Source organism: Panthera leo, chromosome B3 (assembly GCF_018350215.1).
Source record: "Panthera leo isolate Ple1 chromosome B3, P.leo_Ple1_pat1.1, whole genome shotgun sequence".
NCBI lineage: Eukaryota > Metazoa > Chordata > Mammalia > Carnivora > Felidae > Panthera > Panthera leo.
The window spans coordinates 1,310,371-1,329,601 of NC_056684.1; the positions used below are offsets into that span (position 1 = coordinate 1,310,371).

At 60.7% G+C, this 19,231-nt stretch overlaps 1 protein-coding gene and 1 long non-coding RNA gene across 3 annotated transcripts in view; one reads left to right on the plus strand and one right to left on the minus strand.

The window, feature by feature from the left end:
* The window catches only part of BCL2A1 (BCL2 related protein A1), a 59,987-nt gene that overhangs the window by 7,945 nt on the left and 32,811 nt on the right, over positions 1 to 19,231 (minus strand). Inside the window, exon 1 of one of the 2 annotated variants that reach the window (XM_042940801.1) lies at positions 731 to 1,443. In XM_042940801.1, the coding sequence (XP_042796735.1) occupies positions 731 to 1,147 (417 nt within the window). In that variant the 5' untranslated portion in view covers positions 1,148 to 1,443. Of the gene's footprint in view, positions 1 to 730; positions 1,444 to 6,345; positions 6,608 to 19,231 lie in introns of those variants that run through there. The other variant, XM_042940802.1, reaches the window with a different exon arrangement.
* On the plus strand, positions 1,451 to 2,642 carry LOC122221511. The gene is made up of 3 exons (XR_006203268.1): positions 1,451 to 1,679; positions 2,028 to 2,254; positions 2,516 to 2,642. It is a non-coding gene; the product is annotated as an uncharacterized LOC122221511 (long non-coding RNA).

Consider the following 19,231-nt stretch of genomic DNA (forward strand, 5'->3'; position numbering starts at 1 on the left):
GAAATTCTTCTATGAAGCTTCTTGCTGGTGGTATAGCACGTTATTATTATTATTTTTAGTCAATAGGCTTTAACAGCCAGAATTTGTCATGTTGGAAAATTGAGAAAAAAAAAAAAAAAAAAAAGAAAATCAGTTTGTAAACAATGAACTTGCAAAAATGTACCCGTCTTTTGCAAAATAGTAAATACCCAAGTATAACAGCATCTGATACCACCTCCTTCTGTACTAATTGTACGTTGTCGTGACAGCCTGGCCACAGCTAAGTCCTCCGCTGGGCACTGCGCCTCTGACAGGTGCCCTGGGGAGATGCTCTCGTGCTCCCAAATCTTACCCCCACTCGTAAGGCCTTTAGGAGTCAAAACTGGAACCGCATGTGTTTTCCAGCTAGAGAGTTCTAGGATTCACTGGAAATGAGCCAGAAATGTCTTCTCATTATAAAATGAGAAACTTCAGGGGCACCTGGGCGGCCCAGTCAGTTAGGCGTCCACCTTTCATGAGATCGAGCCCCGAGCGGGGCTCTGACAGCACAGAGCCTGCTTGGGATTCTGTCTCTTCTTCTCTCTCTGCCCCCCCCCCCCAACCAAAATAAATAAACAAGCTTTTTAATAAAAACGAGAACCTTTAAAAATAAACCACCTGAAGAAAACAGTTTTTTTTTTTTTAACTGGGGAGAAACTGTCAATTCCTAGTTCAGAGGTAAGAACAACGAGAAATATCCCACGGCACATACCCAGCCTCCGTTTTGCCGGATCCATTCTCCCGTGTGTTTCGTGATGAACTCGGCAACGAAGTAGGAAACCTTGAACGCATCCGCGTCTGGGACGATCCGCTCCTGGAGAAGCTTCTTGATGAGGATGCCCTCAAACGCAAATATAGTCACAATCCTGCCCCAGTTGATGATGCCGTCTTCAAATTCCTTCTCCATCACTTGGTGGAACATCGTCCTGGCCGTGTCTACCGACCCCACGTGGAACTTGTCCAGGCACGGCTTCAGCTGCTTCTCGACCTCCCCCTGGACCGAGAAGGCCACGTCTTGTAGCACTTGGGATACTCTGCTTGGGTGGCACCCGGGCTGGGGCCCCTGCAGAACGTGCTTCGTATAGTCCCGGGCCAGCGTGAGAACGTACCCAAACTCGCCGTCCGCCATCCTCTGCCCGCTGCGCAGCCCCGTCTGGAGCCTGCTCTCGGGGAGGCGGCGAGGTGACGGCAGGTGAAGGCTCGCGGCCCCCGGCGGGGTGTGACGCACGGCGACGTGTGGAGGCTGGGGAAATTTCCTTTTGCATCACCGGGCGGTATCCTTCCTCCCAGTCACTCGGCCCGGGCCGGGTGTGAAAGAGAAAGTTGACAGCGTGAAGCAGGAAAACGGTTCGGCGAGAGCCCACTTCCTCAAACCGTGAGCGGTGGACGCAGGCGCTCAAACGTCTCCCGTGGGAGGATGTGGAGAAGCCGGAGCGCTCCCACGCGGCTGGCGGGCAGGCCGGGCGGCGGCCCCCGCGAGAACCCGGCCGTTCCTCGGAGGGTTGCGCGTGGGATCACCGGACGGCTCAGCAGCTCCACTGTGGAGCTCGCCCCTGGTCTGAAAACAGGAGCCCGCACCCTCGCACGCGACCTTCACCGCAGCGCCGGGGACGGCGACCGGCTCGACTGCACAGTGCGAACGGTCACCGCCGGATAAACGGGTAAGTGGCGGAACGTCACTCAGCCCCGAGACGAACGAGGTAGCGAGCGGGGCTGCGACAGCGACGGGGCTCCGACACACCACGGGCCAAGGCAAGCAAGCCAGGCAGGCGCCGTGCTGTGATTCCATTCAGTATGGGCCGCCCGGAATAAGCAGACCCGTGGAGACAGCCGACTGGGGGCCGCCGGGGGCTGAGGCGGGGGCTACTCCTTCCTGGGAACAGGGTGGGATTCGTGACGAGACGGTGGGGAGCCGCAAGGTGGTCGCACGGCACCGTCAGTATACTGGACACGGCCGCCCTGTCCGCTCGTAAACGGGTCGTTTCACACGGTGTGAATGCCACCCGCAGAGAAGTGTCCCACAGAGCCACCCAGCGGCTGCCGCGGGTTCGTGAAGATCTGGGATGGAACTTCCGTCCGAAGCAGACAGAACAGGGGCCTCTGGAGCGAGGCTCTGGCGGCTCACCCTCGCCCCCTGGGACTTGAGCACGGGTGACACGGGCGGACGGCACCCCCTCAGTCTTCCCCCCTGCCAGACACACAGCAGAGTCCTGCTCGCACCGCGTTCTGAAATCAGGTAAATTATCCCACGTCTGAATCAGAACCGCGGGACCAGACGGGGCTCTAGACTTACGCGCACACAGGTCCCCGGCTCCGGCCTCGCCCCGCCACCTCCCTCCTTGCCCACCGCGGGCCCTGCATCTCTACGACGGGACGGGAAGGGACGGGGAGGGCAGGCTGGCATTGGGGCGGAGGTGGGACAAGGCGGGAAGCCCGGTCGGCCGGCGCTGTGCGAACGCGGCCCCACCCCTCTCCCCGCACCCGCCCCTGCGCCCAGGAGACGCGGCTTCCCCGCGAGGACGGAGCTGGGCAAGTGCGCAGCGGGACGTGAAGGGCACCCCTATCGCCGTCTGGAGCTCGGGCAGCGGCCTGGGGACCCAGGGCAGACGTGGCCAAGTGTCTGGCTGAGAGGAGCGTCGGGGACCGAGGGCGGATTTCGAGTCTGCTCAGCAGAGCACCCGGTGGTTCAGGTGTTTGGGGGTCACCCCGTCCCCGGCCGGCCGTGCTGCCAGCAGGCGGGAGCCGTGGGGGTTGAAAGAGAGCGCACAGGCAACACGGGCTCCCTGGAGAAGCAGAGTTCACTTTCCATCCACTTGTGGAGTGACCGCGAGCCTTTCCGTCAGTTTCCACGAACCACTACAAACCGGGGGAAATTCATGCTGACTTGTATTTCACGCGGGGACCGAAGGGGATGGCGACAGGGCTCGAGGTGGCCGTGAAGGGGCACCTGTCGGGCCTCCTCCTTCAGGAACGTGACGGCATCGGCCCCGCGGCTGCGTCCCGAGTCCCCCCCGCAGCAGGTACATCTGCCCCATAGGCCCCTCCGTCAACGCTCTCAGACTGCACTGCGGGCGAGGGTCTCCCGGCCAACCTCCCTCCTCCTCCCGGCCTCTCCGGCCTCCCCGCTCCTGCCTCCCGCACAGGGTGTCCCCGCAAATCTGAACATCACACGCCCTGACCCTGGAGTCCCGGGGTGACAGGGGACCCGCACGGAACGGAGGAGCGTGTCCCCGGGAATGTCCTCCCCTGCCCTCACCACTGCGTCCACTCACCCACGGAGCAGAAGCCAGGAGCAGCGGCCTTCTTCCCTCCGGGCGCCGCTGGGCGTCATGAGAACCTCCGAAGGGATGGGGCGTGTTAGGGACCTGAGACTGCCCCTCGTACTCCCATGGTCGCGAGTATTTCCGGAAAAGCAGTGTAAGCGTGTGCTGTAAGAACCACGGTTAGGCATTGCAAGGCCAGGGCTCACTTTCCCTCTCGCGCCAGTGCCCCAGCCGCACCCGGGAGGCGGGCAGTCGGTCTTCGGTGAGTAAATGAGGGGCATTTATATCACCCCGGGGGCCAGCCGAATTCAGGGCTCCATCTGCCCGATCTGCATCCACAAAGGTGTTGCCGTAAAGGCTCTTAAAAATTGCAGCGTGTTTACTTTATTTCAGAGTTTCCAGGCAAGAACAGGTGGGAGAAAGACAGAGTCTCTACCAGAGAGAATGACTTCTTGTTTTGGAAAGTGCAGGGGGACCGAGGTGGGTGGAAGGGACGAGCAGCTGGCCCCGGACTAGGTGCGAACACAGAGGACGGTGACCTCTCTCAATGCCACCCCAGTCCGGGTCTGCACTCACCAGGGGCCAGCGAACAGTCCCCTGAGCCGCTCTGTCCGCACGCAGAATCTTGCATGCGATTGGGGGTCTGCTCGGAGCGCACTGAGGGAGTGGGCCAGAATGAGGGGGGCCCAGTTATTCCACAAGCATCCACGCCCCGTGTTAGGTGCTACAGATGAAGATTTGTGCCCGGAGGGAGGTTTTGGTGTAGGAGAAAGTAGGCGAGGGTGGAGGCCGCGAAAGGAGCAGCGGGAGGAAATCAGAGGAAGCCCCTTCCTGGAGCCCACCCTAAGGCAAGGAGCCAGGTTTGTGGACACACGACGAGCACCAGTTCTGGAAACGCACCTGTATCCCACTGATCTGCTGTGGGCCCAGGGGCGGACGGTCGGAGGGAAATGACAGGTGGTTTCCTACATCTGTCCGCACCGGACAAGCGTCCGTGGCCTGACCAAGGCCTTCTCTGTACACGTCCGGAAGCTTCCACCGGAGAAGCATGGCGCCTTGGCTCCGGCTGAGGGAAGTATTAGCGTTTGAGAACAATCGGAAGAGCGTGAGTCACCTTAACAACCAACCACCTCTTCCGTTTGCAAAGGGCGTTAGGCTGTGGGATTGCGATTGTTGCCACATCCCTGCACGGGAACCGCCTCGTATCTCTCTGCTGTGTTTACCTACGTCACCGTATCTCCGCAAGCGGGTTCCAGCCCATCCGCTGCTTCCCAGGCCAGACCCCAGATCTTGGGGGCCTGAACCAGTGTTTCCCTCACGAGTGTGAAAGCCGGGCTGGCTGCAGTCTCAGGGTCTGTCGGTGCGGTCTCTCCGGCATGGTGACCTCAGAGGGCTCACATGTGTCTCGCGGCGGCTCAGGGGCTCCAGTGGCAGGTGCGGGATGTGACGGGCCGTTCGTCACCCAGCCGAGAGCTCAGAGGCACCATTTCTGTCCTACGGGATGGGTAGTCACGAGCCCACACCGATTCAAGGAGAGGAAACGCAGGCCACTTTTACTGCTAAGAGGAGCGTCAGAGGACAGGCAGGATGTTCTAAGCCGCCACGATGTGGGCCGCACGTGCAAGATCACGGACGTACACGGTCCCACACGGACGTACACAGTCCCACACGGATGTACACGGTCCCACACGGACGTACACGGTCCCACACGGACGTACACGGTCCCACACGGACGTACACGGTCGCACGGTGTAGTCGGCGTGGTCCTCACAGCAGCCTGGCAGAGAGGAAACTGACCTGGGAGGGATCCAGGAGGCAGTCCGGAGCCGCCCTGCCCGGCCCCGCTCCCACCAGGCCACCACAGGGCTGCGAACCCCCTGGGTCACAACCCCCCGGAGACAAGGTGGCCTGGATCTCATGCCTCCCACTGTGTCATCAGTCCCCTCCTGTTCCGGCGGGGTTCGATGGGGGGCAGGAGGGAAGAGCCCTGAGGTTATCCTGGCTGGCGAGTGGCCCGGGGAACCCAAGCTCCAGGACGGGGCCCCAGTGCGTGACCTCAGGCACAGGCTGCTGAGGTCGACTTCTCTTTTCCCCAAAGGCGGAACCTGTGGGGGAAACTGCTGGGGTTTTGGCTGCTCCAGGAGGTGGCTCGGGGGAGCCCCCAGCCCTGGCTTACTCTTCGCGCCGGAGAGAGTCAAGCTGCGTCCCCTTCCCGAGCCGCGGCGGGAGCTGCCTCTCCGGAGAGCACCGGTCTTCAACACAAGGGCAGGGGCATGTGCACCACAGGACATCCGCCTCCGTCCGTCTGCTGGGGCCACGCCTCAACCATCAGAAAACAACAAAGGCCAGTCTGCTCCCAGTCGAGAAAAGCTACTGTCCTCGGGCGCCCGGGGCCTCCGTCAGTTGAGCGTCTGACTTCGGCTCAGGTCATGATCTCACGGTCTGTGAGTTCGAACCCTGCGTCGGGCTCTGTGCTAGGAGCCTGGAGCCCGTTTTGGATTCTGTGTCTCCTCTTTCTGCCCCTAACCCACTCACATTCTGTCTCTCTGTCTCTCTCAAAAATAAATAAACATTAAAAAAAATTTTTTTTAATTAAAAAAAAAGAAAAAACAAAAGAAAAGCCACTGTCCCAATGTGACGAGGCTCCTGGTGGGAGCTTGTTTTCCATCCAGGGAGACAAATTTCCAGGAAGTTCTGTGAGGGAAATAAGCGGGTAGGACCCCCCCGCCCCAGTCTCCTGTTGTGTTTGGGAGAAAGGCCTAGGTGGGTGCTGGAGAAAACACGGAGCTGGGAAGGAAGGGAGCTGGGAGGCACGGAGGGCTGGAGAGAGGCGTCCACAGACGTGGCTCCTGGGGTTGGATTTTCAACTACGGTTGTAGAGGCCACAAAGGGGATGGAAGAGGAGGGGGGGGGGGGAAGGCCAGGGGGAGGTTAAAATTACGAACGGTCCCACGTAAGACAGAATGCCTGTGTGCCACCTGGAGCACTGCGCCAGTCTGTCCTTCGCACCTGTGCGCTCAGGTGCGCGCCCGGACCAGCCTCTCCTTCCCCGTCCGCGTCTTACTTGGATACCCGTTGCCCTGCTCACGGCGCTCTGTCACTACCACGGCCGGCCACGCTGAGGATTTTCCCGACGCTGACGTCACGGCTGAAGCTACATCGGTTCTGGCACCAAGTTCCACCCAGCAAAGTGGAAGCAGTCCTCTTCTCTCCCCGAATGTCATCGTGGGGGAAGGTACGCAGCAGAAGAGCCCGTTTGAATGGGACCGTCGAGTGAGTGTGGCAGAAGGCCTCGGACTTCCCCTGCTCGGGATGGGACAGCCGATCTAAAACAGAAAGGGAGGAAGCAGAAGTGTGTTCGGTGACAGCGGGTGAGACCGGGGCGCCCGAGGGCAGCGCTCTGTGCGGAGCAAGAGCTCAGAACAGCCCGAAGCCGCTGCCTCGGCCGACGCTCCCCGAGCTCGCTGAGCACCTGCCACGGGCGGGGCCCCGCGCGGCATCCGGGGGTGGCGCTGTTAGCAGGCGCTCGCGGTGCAAGAGTCTCCCAAAGCCCCAGATGTTTCTGCCACAGAGCGTCAGGGACACTGGCACAGCACAACAGGACCTGAAGTTCAGCGGGGGGCCAGGGGCGTCCCCGAGGGAAGGCCAGCTTCAAGCCGGCTCCTGGGGACGGATACAGGACCGTCGGGCCGAGCCTGAGCACAGCCAGGGGGGAGGACAGACGTGCATCCCGACCCAGCTGGCCCAGCTCTCAGCCACGCCAAGAGAACATGCGGATCCGAGGCCACGGCAGCTCGGGGAGCTCGGAACGGGCCGAAAAGGAAGAGGAACCTTGGGAGGTTGTCAAAAATGTTTTTAAATGTTTTTTATTTATTTTTAGGGGAAAGAGTGTGAGCGGGGGAGGGGCAGAGAGAGAGGGAGACACGGAATGGGAAGCAGGCTCCAGGCTCCGAGTTGTCAGCCCAGAGCCCGGCGCGGGGCTCGAACTCGTGGACCATGAGATCATGACCCGAGCTGAAGTCGGATGCCCAACCGACCGAGCCACCCAGGCACCCCGGGTTTCATACAATGCTTTAAAACACTCATATGTATAAATCTGTATTTGTACATGCATCGGATACATGTGATCATTTTTATTAAAAGACATTTTTTTATTTTTTTATTTTTGAGACAGAGAGAGACATGGCATGAACGGGGGAGGGTCAGAGAGAGGGAGACACAGAATCTGAAACAGGCTCCAGGCTCCGAGCCGTCAGCACAGAGCCCAACGCGGGGCTTGAACTCATAAACTGTGAGATCGTGACCTGAGCTGAAGTCGGACACTCAACCGACTGAGCCACCCGGGCGCCCCTGAACCTCAGGAGGTTTACGCAGGGGAGAGACACGGTCAGATCTGTGATGTAGGAGGTACTATCTCTGCAGGACTGATTACTGAGGAAGACGGGAAAACAGGCGGTTCATCAGCGCTATTGAGGGAGGATTTCCAGACATAAAAATCCATCCACTTGAAGCGTGTACTTCAGTGAGTTCTCACCGGTGTCAACATCCCCGTCAGCGCACGAAGCGTTTCGACCACCCCGAAACGTCTCTTCGCGCCCCTTTGTGGCCAGTCCCCTACGCCCCCCTTCTGGCCACGGGCCGCCACTGGTCTGCTGGATGTCACGGGGGGCTCCTTTTCCCTGGCCTGAAATCCCACAAACGGGACGTCAGTCAGCGCACACGCCTGGCTTCTGGCGCTCAGCTGAACGGCTTCGGTCGTGCACGCGGTTGAGAAAATCAAGTTTGTTCCTTTTTATTACCGAGCGATACGTTCCGTCGTGTGGATCTACCTCGAGGGGCTTATCCGTTCTCCGCCCGGCGGTTTGGGAGGTCACGAATAAAGCTGCTAAAAACCGCTGCACACCAAGTCTTCCTAGCGGACTGAGTGTTCGTCTCTCCCAGGGAAACATCTAGCGGTGGGATTGCGGGGGGCCGTGCGGTAAGCGGCTCGTTCTGGCTGCGGCGTTCTGTACGGATAAGCTCAAACTCATTGGAAACCGCCGCAGCATGTGCCGAAGTGACCGTGCCACCGTGCCCCAGCCCCGCCACACGCGGGGCCCCGGGCGCCCCGCCCCCCGGCCAACACTCGTGTGGTCCGTCCTTGTAATGTTATCCTTCTGGTGGGTCTGGAGTGACACCTCATCGTGGTTTTAACACCTCTGTGTGTTCACTGGCCGTTTCTGTAACTTCTTTTCACGAAGCATCCGTTCAAAGCACGCGTCCGTCTCCTAAAAACTCAAATTGTTTTCTTTACCGAGTTGAACAGTTCTTTACAAGTTCTGGAACCTAACCGCGGCCGCTGAGGTCACGTCGGGCACAGACGATGAGGCCCGAGCCAGGACCACACAGTGACCGACGAGGAGCGGTCAGGAGACCCCGAGTGGCAGACGTGCGGGGTTTGGAGGAGGACACGGGCCGCGTCCGTGGCTCCGAAGGGGCATCAGGGAAAGAGAAGAGGGTGAACTTGAGCCCCAGAGAGCCTGTGGGGCTGAGGCTGGGACAGGAAGCCGCGGCAGCCGTGTCAGCTGGCTCCCCTGCGGTAATGCTGTTGTGTAAGGAGCCCTGTGCAGCGCTCCAACGGGGACTCCGCGTGCCCGCGGGTGTGAGCGCAGCTGGGCAGACGGTGAGCTGACCCCGGTGCCAGATGTGCACGCGGCTGGGACGGCCCCGCTCCGGCGTCTCCCGTCCCTGAGGGACGAGTGGCCTGTGTGCCACTGCTGGAGAAGGCCGACGCACGAGGGCGTGAGCCCACCACGGAAACGGGCTTCAAGCCTCCACCGCCCCGATGGTGCGGATCACACGGCCCCTCCTGCAGCGGGAGGGGAGTGAGTATTTGCCAAATAATCGAAGCGTTGTGTCCGCCGTGAAGGAGGTCCCTCCCCGGGTCAAGAAAAGACGGGTCTTTATTGACCTGGTTTTGCAGGAACATGTATCGTTTGGTCCAGCAGCACTTCCCTTTTATTCTGAGGGGTCGTCCGCTCCACAGCCCCCATCACACGGTCCCGGCTGGAGGTACGTGCTCGGCCGCAAACCCTCCAAACCCTGAGTACGGCTGACGGATGGGGCAGGCACTTGGCCTCCGCACAACTGGAGCCCTCCCTCGAGGCTTTAAGCGCTGAAACGCGGTGCGGCCGACACGGCCCTCCCCGGCGCCCAGGCTCCGACAACGGGGCCGCACGGGCTGTGTCACCCGGGAGAGGAAGTCGGCGAGCACGAACAGAACCCACACGCAGGGAGGAGGGGTGACAGGGACGGAGTGTCCTCGTCGCCCTCAAGTCCTTGGTTCCAGGGGTTTTTCGATCAATTCTTCTTTTTGTCAAAAGTCAAAATTGTGGTTTTTTTATGAACAGGTTTCAAACAAACGTGTCTCCCCCATCACGACGCCATCAGGAGAACTCAGGCTGTGGTGTCGCCGAGAACATTCCTGAAAGAAGTCAGGACACAGGTTTTCCGAGATGCCGCGAGGCTCGGTGTTCCTCCCTTCCCGGCGTGGGATGGTCCCCCCCGACCTCTGCTCTTCTGGGTCACGGGACCACACTTCCCAGGGTGGGTGCCATCATCGTGGTGTGGGTGGGACCATGTGGCAACCCCCGCCCGTAAGCTCTGCCCCCGACAGCAAAGCCACTGGGCGCCCTCCCCGCTCCCCGCTCCCCGCTCCGGGCCTGATCTAGGACGTGCGGAGCTCTGGGCCATCTTCCCGCTCAGTGTGCCTCTCCCACGTGCTTCCCGTGAACCCGGACCCCCAGGCCCACCTGCCTGCCTGGCCTCTCCACCCACATGGTGAGCGGGCATCCCAGATTTCACGTGTCCAGACCAAACTTCTGATTCCCCGCGTGCCCCCAGCCCAGCCCACTCCTCCCTCGTGTCCCCATCTCAGGAAATGGCGTCGCCATCCACCGAGCACAGAGCCCGGGACCGTGCCCGTCCGCTCTGTTTAACGCACGCGCCACGTCCACCTGACGGCACGTCCCGACGTGTCACCCGGCGGCGTGTCCTGACAAGCGCTGCCTCCGAGACGTGTCCCAACCCGAGGAGGCCGAGTCTCGTCCCGCCCCCGTCACATCCTGCCTAGACCTGCAACGGTCCCCCGACGGGGCTCCGCCCGCACCCTCCTGGCCACGGTCACCCAACCACACGGTGCGGGCTGCCACCTCACTGCCTCGAAGGCGCTCGGCCAGGCAGACAAGGAGCGCGAGCAAGAGCAGGGGGTGGGGGTCCCCCGAGGGAGTTCCGAGTCCAGCACGACCTCAGTAGCTGCCACAGCCTGGGCCAGGCGCCTCTCGCGCGCGCAAATCTCGGCCGTGGCCCCTCGTCCTACCGGGCGCCACGCCGTCGGGCATGGGCCCAGAAAGCCGAGGCCCCCTTGGGACGACGAGGCGGAGCTCTCGGGGATGGTCGGCACCGGACGTCTTCAGAAGAGCGCGGACCGGCCTTGCGGCCTCAGAGGGGCTCCCTTCCGCGCTTCCTGCCACGGCACGAGGCCCGTGAGTCACCAGGCACAGGTGAGGGTCACACTGCGGCCTCGTGTCAAACCCTTGTCTTACCAACCTTCAGAGCCAGGAGCCGAAGGGGCAGTGAACGGTGCCTTGCCTTGGGGTTTGCCGGAACGAACCGCGCTTCGGCGAGGTTTTGGTGCACACGGCCCATTTGACTTGTGTGTGTGCATATGTGTGTGTACGTGTGCTCACGCACACGTCACGCAGAATGTCCCACAGTGACCGCTCGTGATCGTACGTTCACTGGCAGTGACCACATCCACGCTCTCGAGCCACCATCCCCACCGCCCGCCCCCCGAACGCTTTCATCGTCCCGTGCGACGATCACTCTGAGCCGCTAAATGATAGCTCCCCGCCCCCACCCGGGCCCCGGCAGCCACCATGCCTCCCCCCCCCCCCCCCCCCCCCCCCGTCCCCGTGAGTGAGCGGCGCTAGCCCGCCTCGTGTACGTGAACCGGCTCACGTCCCGGCTCACGTCCCGAGCGCGGTGTCCTCGAGGTTCATCCGGGCCGTCTCCTGTGTCACAACCGCCTTCCCTTTCAAGGCTACGCGGTATTTCATCCCGTGTGTAAACCACATTTTGCGGATCCCCTGGCTCGTCGGTGCACGGCACCTCGCGTGCGCCTTCTGGCCGTAGCGGGAACCGCCGCTGTGCACGTGGGTGTGCAAGTATCTGCCGAGTCCCTGCCGGCGTTCTTTCGGACTCACGCCTGTCGGCGGAGCTGCGGGCTCGCGTCCATCTGAGCTCGTGAAGGACGTACCGGTTTCGAGGGAAGGAGAGAGGGGGGGCGGAAACGAGGGCTCGTTACCGACAGTCGCTGAAGGCAGGCTTTGGTTTCGGGATTGCTCCCCCTCTGCTCACACACGCCTCGGGGCACACGCTCACGTGCTCCCACACATGCACACACACGCGCACCGACACATCACACACGCACACTCACATACACACACACACATACACGCACGCTCAATACTCGCACATACACGCGCACACACGTGCACACGATGCACCCACACCACACATACACGTGCTTACGCATCACGCTTACACTCGCTCACATGCACGTATACACGCACACGCTCGTGCTCACACATACGTGCACTTACGCGTCACACTGACACACACACACACACACACACACACCTGCACTTACACACACACAGCCCCTGTGAATGTGCTGGAGCCTGACTGTGAACCAACCGACTGCAAGAGGAAAATGCCCGTGACCAGAACGTCAGCAACAACCTCACAAACAGTCACGGGCGACCCCTGCTGGTGCTGCCGCCTGGGACCCGAGGGGACCTGAGGCACAAGCCAGGTTGTGAGGACACTGGGATGGAGGGATTGACGGCGTCTGCACTTTGCCAACTTCTCTGTGACTGCGCTGTCCTCGATCCCTGTGACCCCACTCCGTGATCCCTGTGACCTCACCGTCCCGATCTTGGCCGTAGGAGGGGAGCGCCACGAACTGCTGTGGTTGATCGTCAAACTAAGGATGAAATACTGAGGGCCGCTGGACACGTGGACGCCCTCACCAGGCCCGGGCTCCTGCCTGCCCCTCCGTTCACGCCCGGGCTCCCCTCCCCCCGCCCCCGTTCACACCCTCACCGGGCCGGCACATTCCGGCACTGCCTCCCCCCGCCCTCAGGACGCCGCTCCAGCGGCAAGAAAGGCCAAGAATCACTCCCATCAGGCCCTTCATGCCCAAAGGCTTCTGGAACGCTGTGTCCCTCAGTGCCCACGTGGTGGGGACTCCCCGCGCCCTGGCCTGAGTCAGAAGCCACCATCGTGTCACCAGTGTCACCAGTGACCAGGAGACTGGATGTCCCCCCCTTCACAGAGGCACCTGCCGCCTCCAGCAGGGACCCGACCCGGCAGAGAGAGGGGCCCGGGCTGCAGTGACGTCCCGCCTGCTTGGAAACACGACCCCAGTCTCTCAGGGAAGCACAGGTGATTCTCAGCAGGAGGACCCCCTGTCGATGCGAGGTGCTCCCCCACGCTCTAAGGACTGGGGGTGCCCCCGAGTTCCCCCGACACCTTCCTCCCTCCCAGCGGCACACGGCAGCTCAGGGTCCTGACCGCCCGGAGGGAACGCTCGGACCCGGACGCTAGGCCCGGCGCAAGCTCGGGCTTCCTGGGCCCCTTTTCCTCTCTGGACCTGTCTTTCCACCTGTCACCCCCTCCCCTCGTGGACCAGAAGAACATTTCCAGATTTTCTCCCAGCTCCCCAAAGACACGGAGAGCCAGCAGGGGAAGGACAGAGAGGGAGGGGGAGAGAGAGAACCCCCAGCAGGTTCCTCGGGGTCAGCGCAGAGCCCGACGTGGGGCTCGGTCCCACGAACCGTGAGATGGTGACCGGAGCCAGACACTTAACTGACTGAGCCCCCCGGGCGCCCCTCCCCTCAGGACTGCTTCCACTTTAGCAAAGGGAACGCGAGGTGCGGAGCAAGACGGAATGAGAGGGGCAACCGGTCAGACGCTAGTGACGAGTCGGGGGCGCCCGGCGGCCGTCCACGCTGCCCCATCTTGCAGGTACGAAAATTCCTCCCGGGCACGAATGTTTTGTTAACAACAGAAGGTCGGTTGCATTGGACTGTCTTCGTGACCTTGTTCTAATCGTTCTAATGAAGGTGACTTCCAAAGGAAACCCCCCTCCTCTGCCACCCCCGGAGCCCCTGCCTCCGCGCCTGCCACAGACAGCTTCTAACGCCGCGCCGGCATTAGAAAAGCTCGGGGGAGGGGGGTTTCCAGAACCTTCTCTTCCCACTTCCCATTTCTCGAGTCATTTGAACTATCACATATGTAAAGAAAAATGTCACGGGCGGGGAAAACACAAGCTCTCGGGGCCTGGAGGAGGGAAAGCCCAGTCCCCGGAGTTGAGCCCCCCTCTTGGCACTTGGTCCTGGGATGGAGGGGCTGGTGGTCAGAGGTACGTCCCCGTGTCATTATGGGGACCGTGCCCGGTGGCCCCGAGAAAGCACCAGGGCTCCGGAAAGTGGTCTGGAGGCCACGTGGCCTGTGCTGCCTCCTCACTGCTTGAGAGCTGCTCGCCAGTACAGGGCCACCTGCTCAGGGGTCCCCCCCCACCACAGGGAGCTTGGGGCCACTGGCGTGGGCCCTCTAGGGGAGATGCCTGCACCCCTTTCCCACAAGTAGAGGGGCCGGCAGGATACAGGGACTCAGAACCCCAGACAGAGGGGCCCGGTCCCAGCCCCTGCCCTCTCTGGCCCCGTCCCCTCCCTGCCAGCCTGCTGGCTCCCGCCCACACCAGTGAGGGCTTGCACCCCGAGGGCTTGTGCTGGTGCACACGGCCGGCCGGTGGGTCCCCAGCACAGGGCCGCAGGCCGCCTGCCCGGGGCCCCTCCAGGCTCCGGACGGTGCGTGCAGACGGGAAAGCCACTGGGGTCACTGGCAGCGAAAGCGCCAGCTCAGGCTTTGTCACGTTTCCCCGGTCGTGAGTTTGAAGCAACGATAGCCAAGCACGCAGACCTGGGCCATGTGGGTTTTTAACGGGCCCAGAAGGAGGCCCTCCCGAGGAGGACCGCAGGCCTCGCAGGAGCGGGTGCCAGGGGCAGAGGAGAGTCAGGTGCTGGCCCCAGGGACGTCCCAGGCTGGGATGCGGGCGAGACAGAGAGAGAAGCCACCGGAAAACAAAACAGACAACAGGGACTGTCAAGGACTCTGAGGGGATACAGGCATGTTTGAGGGAAACGGTATTCGCTGCATCCCCGCGTGGCCGGCAGTAAGAGGTACACCTCCTGTCACCTCGGTGTCACGGTGTCCCCTGGTGTCCAACACCCAGGACTCGACAGGCCTCACAGCCGACGCAGCAGAGTCGGAATTAAAATCCAGGACCGTCTGACTCCAAAACGCATAGGTGAGATGCTGTTTAGACTTTTTTTAAATTCACACGTGGACACGAGTCATGCAAACATTTGTCAGCTCTGTTCACCACGACCCACGGGCAGGGTTTCGGTGTCACCGCTGACCGTGGTCACGGGGGCTCCCAGAGGGCACCCGTCGTGCGGATGACATGCCTCGGGTTCCCCAGTGGGACGCAGCAGAGGCAGGAAGCCCTTCGTCTGGCACCTGCTGTCGGGCCGAGAGGCTGACGCTCAGACAGGCTGCTGGGCTGGGCGAGGCCGCTGGTGGGTGGCAGGGGCGTCCCCTCCCTCTGCGGCCGCCGTGCACCCCGCCAACGCCCCTCGTGGGTGAGGGACCCCCTTGCCTGCGACGCCTCCTGTGAAGCTCGGAAGTTCCCACGGGGAAGACCCGCCTTCAAGTCGCTCACGGCAGTGACAGTGACGGGACGGTGTGCCGTGTGTGGACAGACGGGGACACGGGCTGGGCTGGAAAGCCTCCCAGATGAGACGGTGACGGAGCTGACACTCCAGGCTGTGTGGAATTTGCCCAGAGAGACAGCCAGGCGGAGAGCTGGGCCCGGGGATGGGCAAGGTGCGGGGGCTGCGAGCAGCTCGGCAGAAACCAGCGTCCCGCAGCCGGGGACCGAGGCAAGACCTTATCCTGTTTGCGGGGGGCTTGAAGCAAGGCACCCACGCAGTCACATCTGCATTCTGGAAAGAACATTCCGGAAGCAGGGGCGAGTCCGGGCAGGAGAAGACCAGCGTGATGGAGGTGGGGTAGGATGTGCCCGTAGCCGGTGACACACGCTCAGGACCCAGACAAGGCAGAGACCACTGGGTGGAGAGGAGCAGGCGGTGGACGAGAGGACTCAGGGAGCAGAGGCACAGTGGCCAGTGGCAAGGGCATCGGGACACTGGAGGGTCACGTGGGTCAGGGACACTCGTGCTGCAGTGACACCCAAGAAAGGAGGGCACGTTTGGTGGGGAGGAGCAGGTCTGCCTGGGGCACGGCGCGGGTGACGCGTGGACGGGACACTCACGGGGGGCAATCCGGTGGGTCCGTGGCTCAGGAGAGACGTCGCGGCTGGACATCGGGACGCAAGGATTTGGGGGTCATTAACGCACTTCCAGTTCCAGGGTCCTGGGAGCCGCTGAAGTCACCCAGGGAGAAGGGGGCTAGAGAAGCGGTGGGGGCGGTGCCCACGGGAGCCTGACGCCGTCTGTGAGCTTGCGGAGCCCACGCAAGACCGAGAAGGCGCAGAAACCAGGGGCGACTCACGGACTCTCCAGGGTACCTGAGGGCTTCCCAAGGGCAGCCGGGCACCGAGCTCCAGGGGGGACCCTGCTTCATGTGCGCTCTTTGCCGAGGTCTCCTTCCCCTCCTGCCCCGCACCCCGGGCCTCCCTCGGTGGCGCGGCCCCCAGGGGGTGCAAACCTCCAGCAGAGCGACAGCTCGCAGGGTTGGTGTCTCTGCGGAGAAGGTGCTAAGAAGAAACCAGCCGAAAACCTTCACGTTAAAGACAATCCGAGGACGGATCACTATGTGCTTTTGGCGGATTACCGACCGAATGTCATTTATACAACAGAACTCCTTTCGCTCCTGCCTCCTTAAACAGTAACAAAATGGTTCTCGGTGCTGACGGCCGTAAAGGACATAAAATGAAAAGGCAGTTGGGGAGGAACCCTCGCAAAAAGGATAGTCATCCACGGATGTACAGCGAAGATGAAATGATTTTTAAAGCCCTATTTGATTAAGAGATTTCCAATGGAAGGGCACACTTTTATATAAAGATTTATAGTATGTTTACGTTCTTTTGGGTGCTAGTAATTGTAGTAAGGAACACAAAAGAGGTTTTCAACACTTCGGATCCCAGACTTGCAAGAAATGCAAGAAGTCAAGCGTTTCAGTGGTTTTGTTGCTGACCTCTCCGTCAGAGGGTCTCAGACCAAAGTAGAGGAAGGAAGCCAGGCCAGAACAGGGCGCAGGGCACGGGTGGGTGGTGCAGGGTGTGGGCAGGTAGGCGGGCCGGGCACAGGGTGCGGGCGGGCGGGTGGGCCGGCGGAAGGTGCGGGGCCCCGGGCAGGAGCAGTTCAAGAGGAGCAGCCTGCTGAACGTTCAGGGTTCGGACAGAGCACAGGAAACGGGGTCAACATTTGACGCCCCCACAGGAGAAACGCCACCCGGGAGCTGAACGGGACGCACGGATGTTCACAACGGCACAAGTGGGGACCATCGTGGGATGCTGGTTGGACCAGCTGCCAGCCTCTGTGCCCATTTCATAGACGGGGAAGCTGAGGCCCCGAGAGGTGTCCCGCCTGAGCTCAGCGCTCCTCTCCCTGTGCCGCCCACTCCTCACAAGCACAACCACTAACTCACGGGGCTGCGGCCTCGCGCCTGGCTTGAAACCGGCCGGACCGACAAGGGGGACAAATGCGGGTCAGCGGGTGGTCATCAGGGCCATGGGGTGTTGGAGAGGCGCCACCGGCTGCTTCGCTCCAGCTGAGCCCGCGGCTCGGCATGACCTGGGGCTGGGCCTTCCTCCCATCCGGCCTCTGGACTTGCTCTGGGAGAGGTGGTGAGCTGGGGACCCCCTCGAGGTCTGGGGAGCTGAGGGATGGGGCTCTCTGCTCCCAGCACCCCCACCTCCGCCAGAGCACCTCTTCTTGTCTGTGCCTGCTGGGCTGGGTGCCGCGAAGGGGTTCCTTCGAAAAAAGTGTTTTGTCACTCAAAAAAAAAAGCCGATATAGAAGGTAGTGACCCCTCGGCTTTTCCTGTTCTGCTGCTATTTGTTCTGCCTGAAGGATTTACTAATTCAGTTCACTGAACACTTACTGAACACACACTACATAATGACAGTCTCTATAAACACAGAGATAAGCACGATGTGCCCCTCTCCTCAGTGGGCTTAAAATCTGGCAGGGGAACTGCAGGTGGGAATGCAAGCTGGTGCAGCCGCTCTGGAAAACAGTATGGAGGTTCCTCAAAAAACTAAAAATAGAAGTACCCTACGACCCAGCAACTGCACTAGTAGGCATTTATCCACCGGATACAGGTGTGCTGTTTCGAAGGGACACAGGCACCCCGACTATCGACAATAGCCAAAGTATGGAAAGAGCCCAGATGTCCATCGATGGATGAATAGATGAAGAAGATGTGGGAGATACACACACACACACACACACACACACACACAATGGAGTATTACTCTGCGATCAAAAAGAACGAAATCTTGCCATTTGCAACCACATGGATGGAACTGGAGGGTATTATGCTAAGTGAAATTAGTCACAGAAAGACAACAATCATATGACTTCACTCATATGAGGACTTTACGAGACAAAACAGATGAACGTAAGGGAAGGGAAAAAATAATATAAAAACAGGGAGGGGGACAAAACAGAAGAGACTCGTAAATACGGAGAACAAACAGAGGGTTGCTGGAGGGGGTGTGGGAGGGGGGATGGGCTACATGGGGAGGGGCATTGAATAGGACACTGGTTGGGATGAGCACTGGGTGTTATATGTAGGAGAAACATCAGTGGCATCTACTCCTGAAATCATTATTGTACTACATGCTAGCTAACTTGGATGTAAATTAAAAACTAAATCTAGCCAGGGAGACAGTATGAGAAGGGATGATTATGCAGATCATGAAGTAGGGAAGGACTTTAAAGAGGAGGTGACATTTGAGCTGGGCTTTGCAGACTACATAGGAGTTGGAGCTCCATGCCCAGCGATGGTGCACTGAACGACCCACCAAAGCCCACTGAACACTGGCTCTGTGGGGGCAGGGAGGTAAGGAGGCAGGAACCACGACTGGGCCCAGATACAAGATGGGGACAAAACCGGGGAGTCTAAGCATTTGGGCCCGTTTCTCGCAGGGCAGCATTTACCCTTCTGTCCTGTCTCAGGACAGCGGAGAGGCTAAGAGTCACTGTGATATCCACACGCGGTGTGAAGCTGAGCTCTCCCCGGGAGTTCAGAGTCGGTTTAAGGTTTTTAAAATCATTCAGAATATTTTCCCAAGTGGACGTAATAAAAGGAGCAGTTGTGCGATCACGTCAGTCAATGCAGGAGAACCTGTGATAAAATGCAGTATCCGTTCTGGATGTTCTGAACCGTCAGCTAATAATAGAAGGGACGCTCCTTGCTCTGACGTAGAGCGTCGACACAAATAGCCCCGGCGGACGCGGGACGATGCCAGGACCCGCACTTCCGCCCCAGGTATACACTCAAAACAGGCGGGACGGGTGTCCAGACAAAACCGTGGTGCGCCCAGCAGCCGAAAGGTGGAGTCACGGCAAACGTCCGTCAGCTGAGGCGCGAGCAGGAGAAACGTGGCCTCTCCAAACGGTGGGGCATCATTCGGCCATCTGAAGGAAGGGGGCGCGACATACCCACACGGCGACCCTGGGAAACACGGAGCCTTCCGGCCGGAGAGCAAGAAAGCAGGTGGGGTGGGCCACGTAGCATGCGACTGCCGGGCGCTGGGGGAGGGAGCACAGTGGCGGCCGCCTGTTGGGGAGGAGTCTCCACGACGGGTGGCGAGG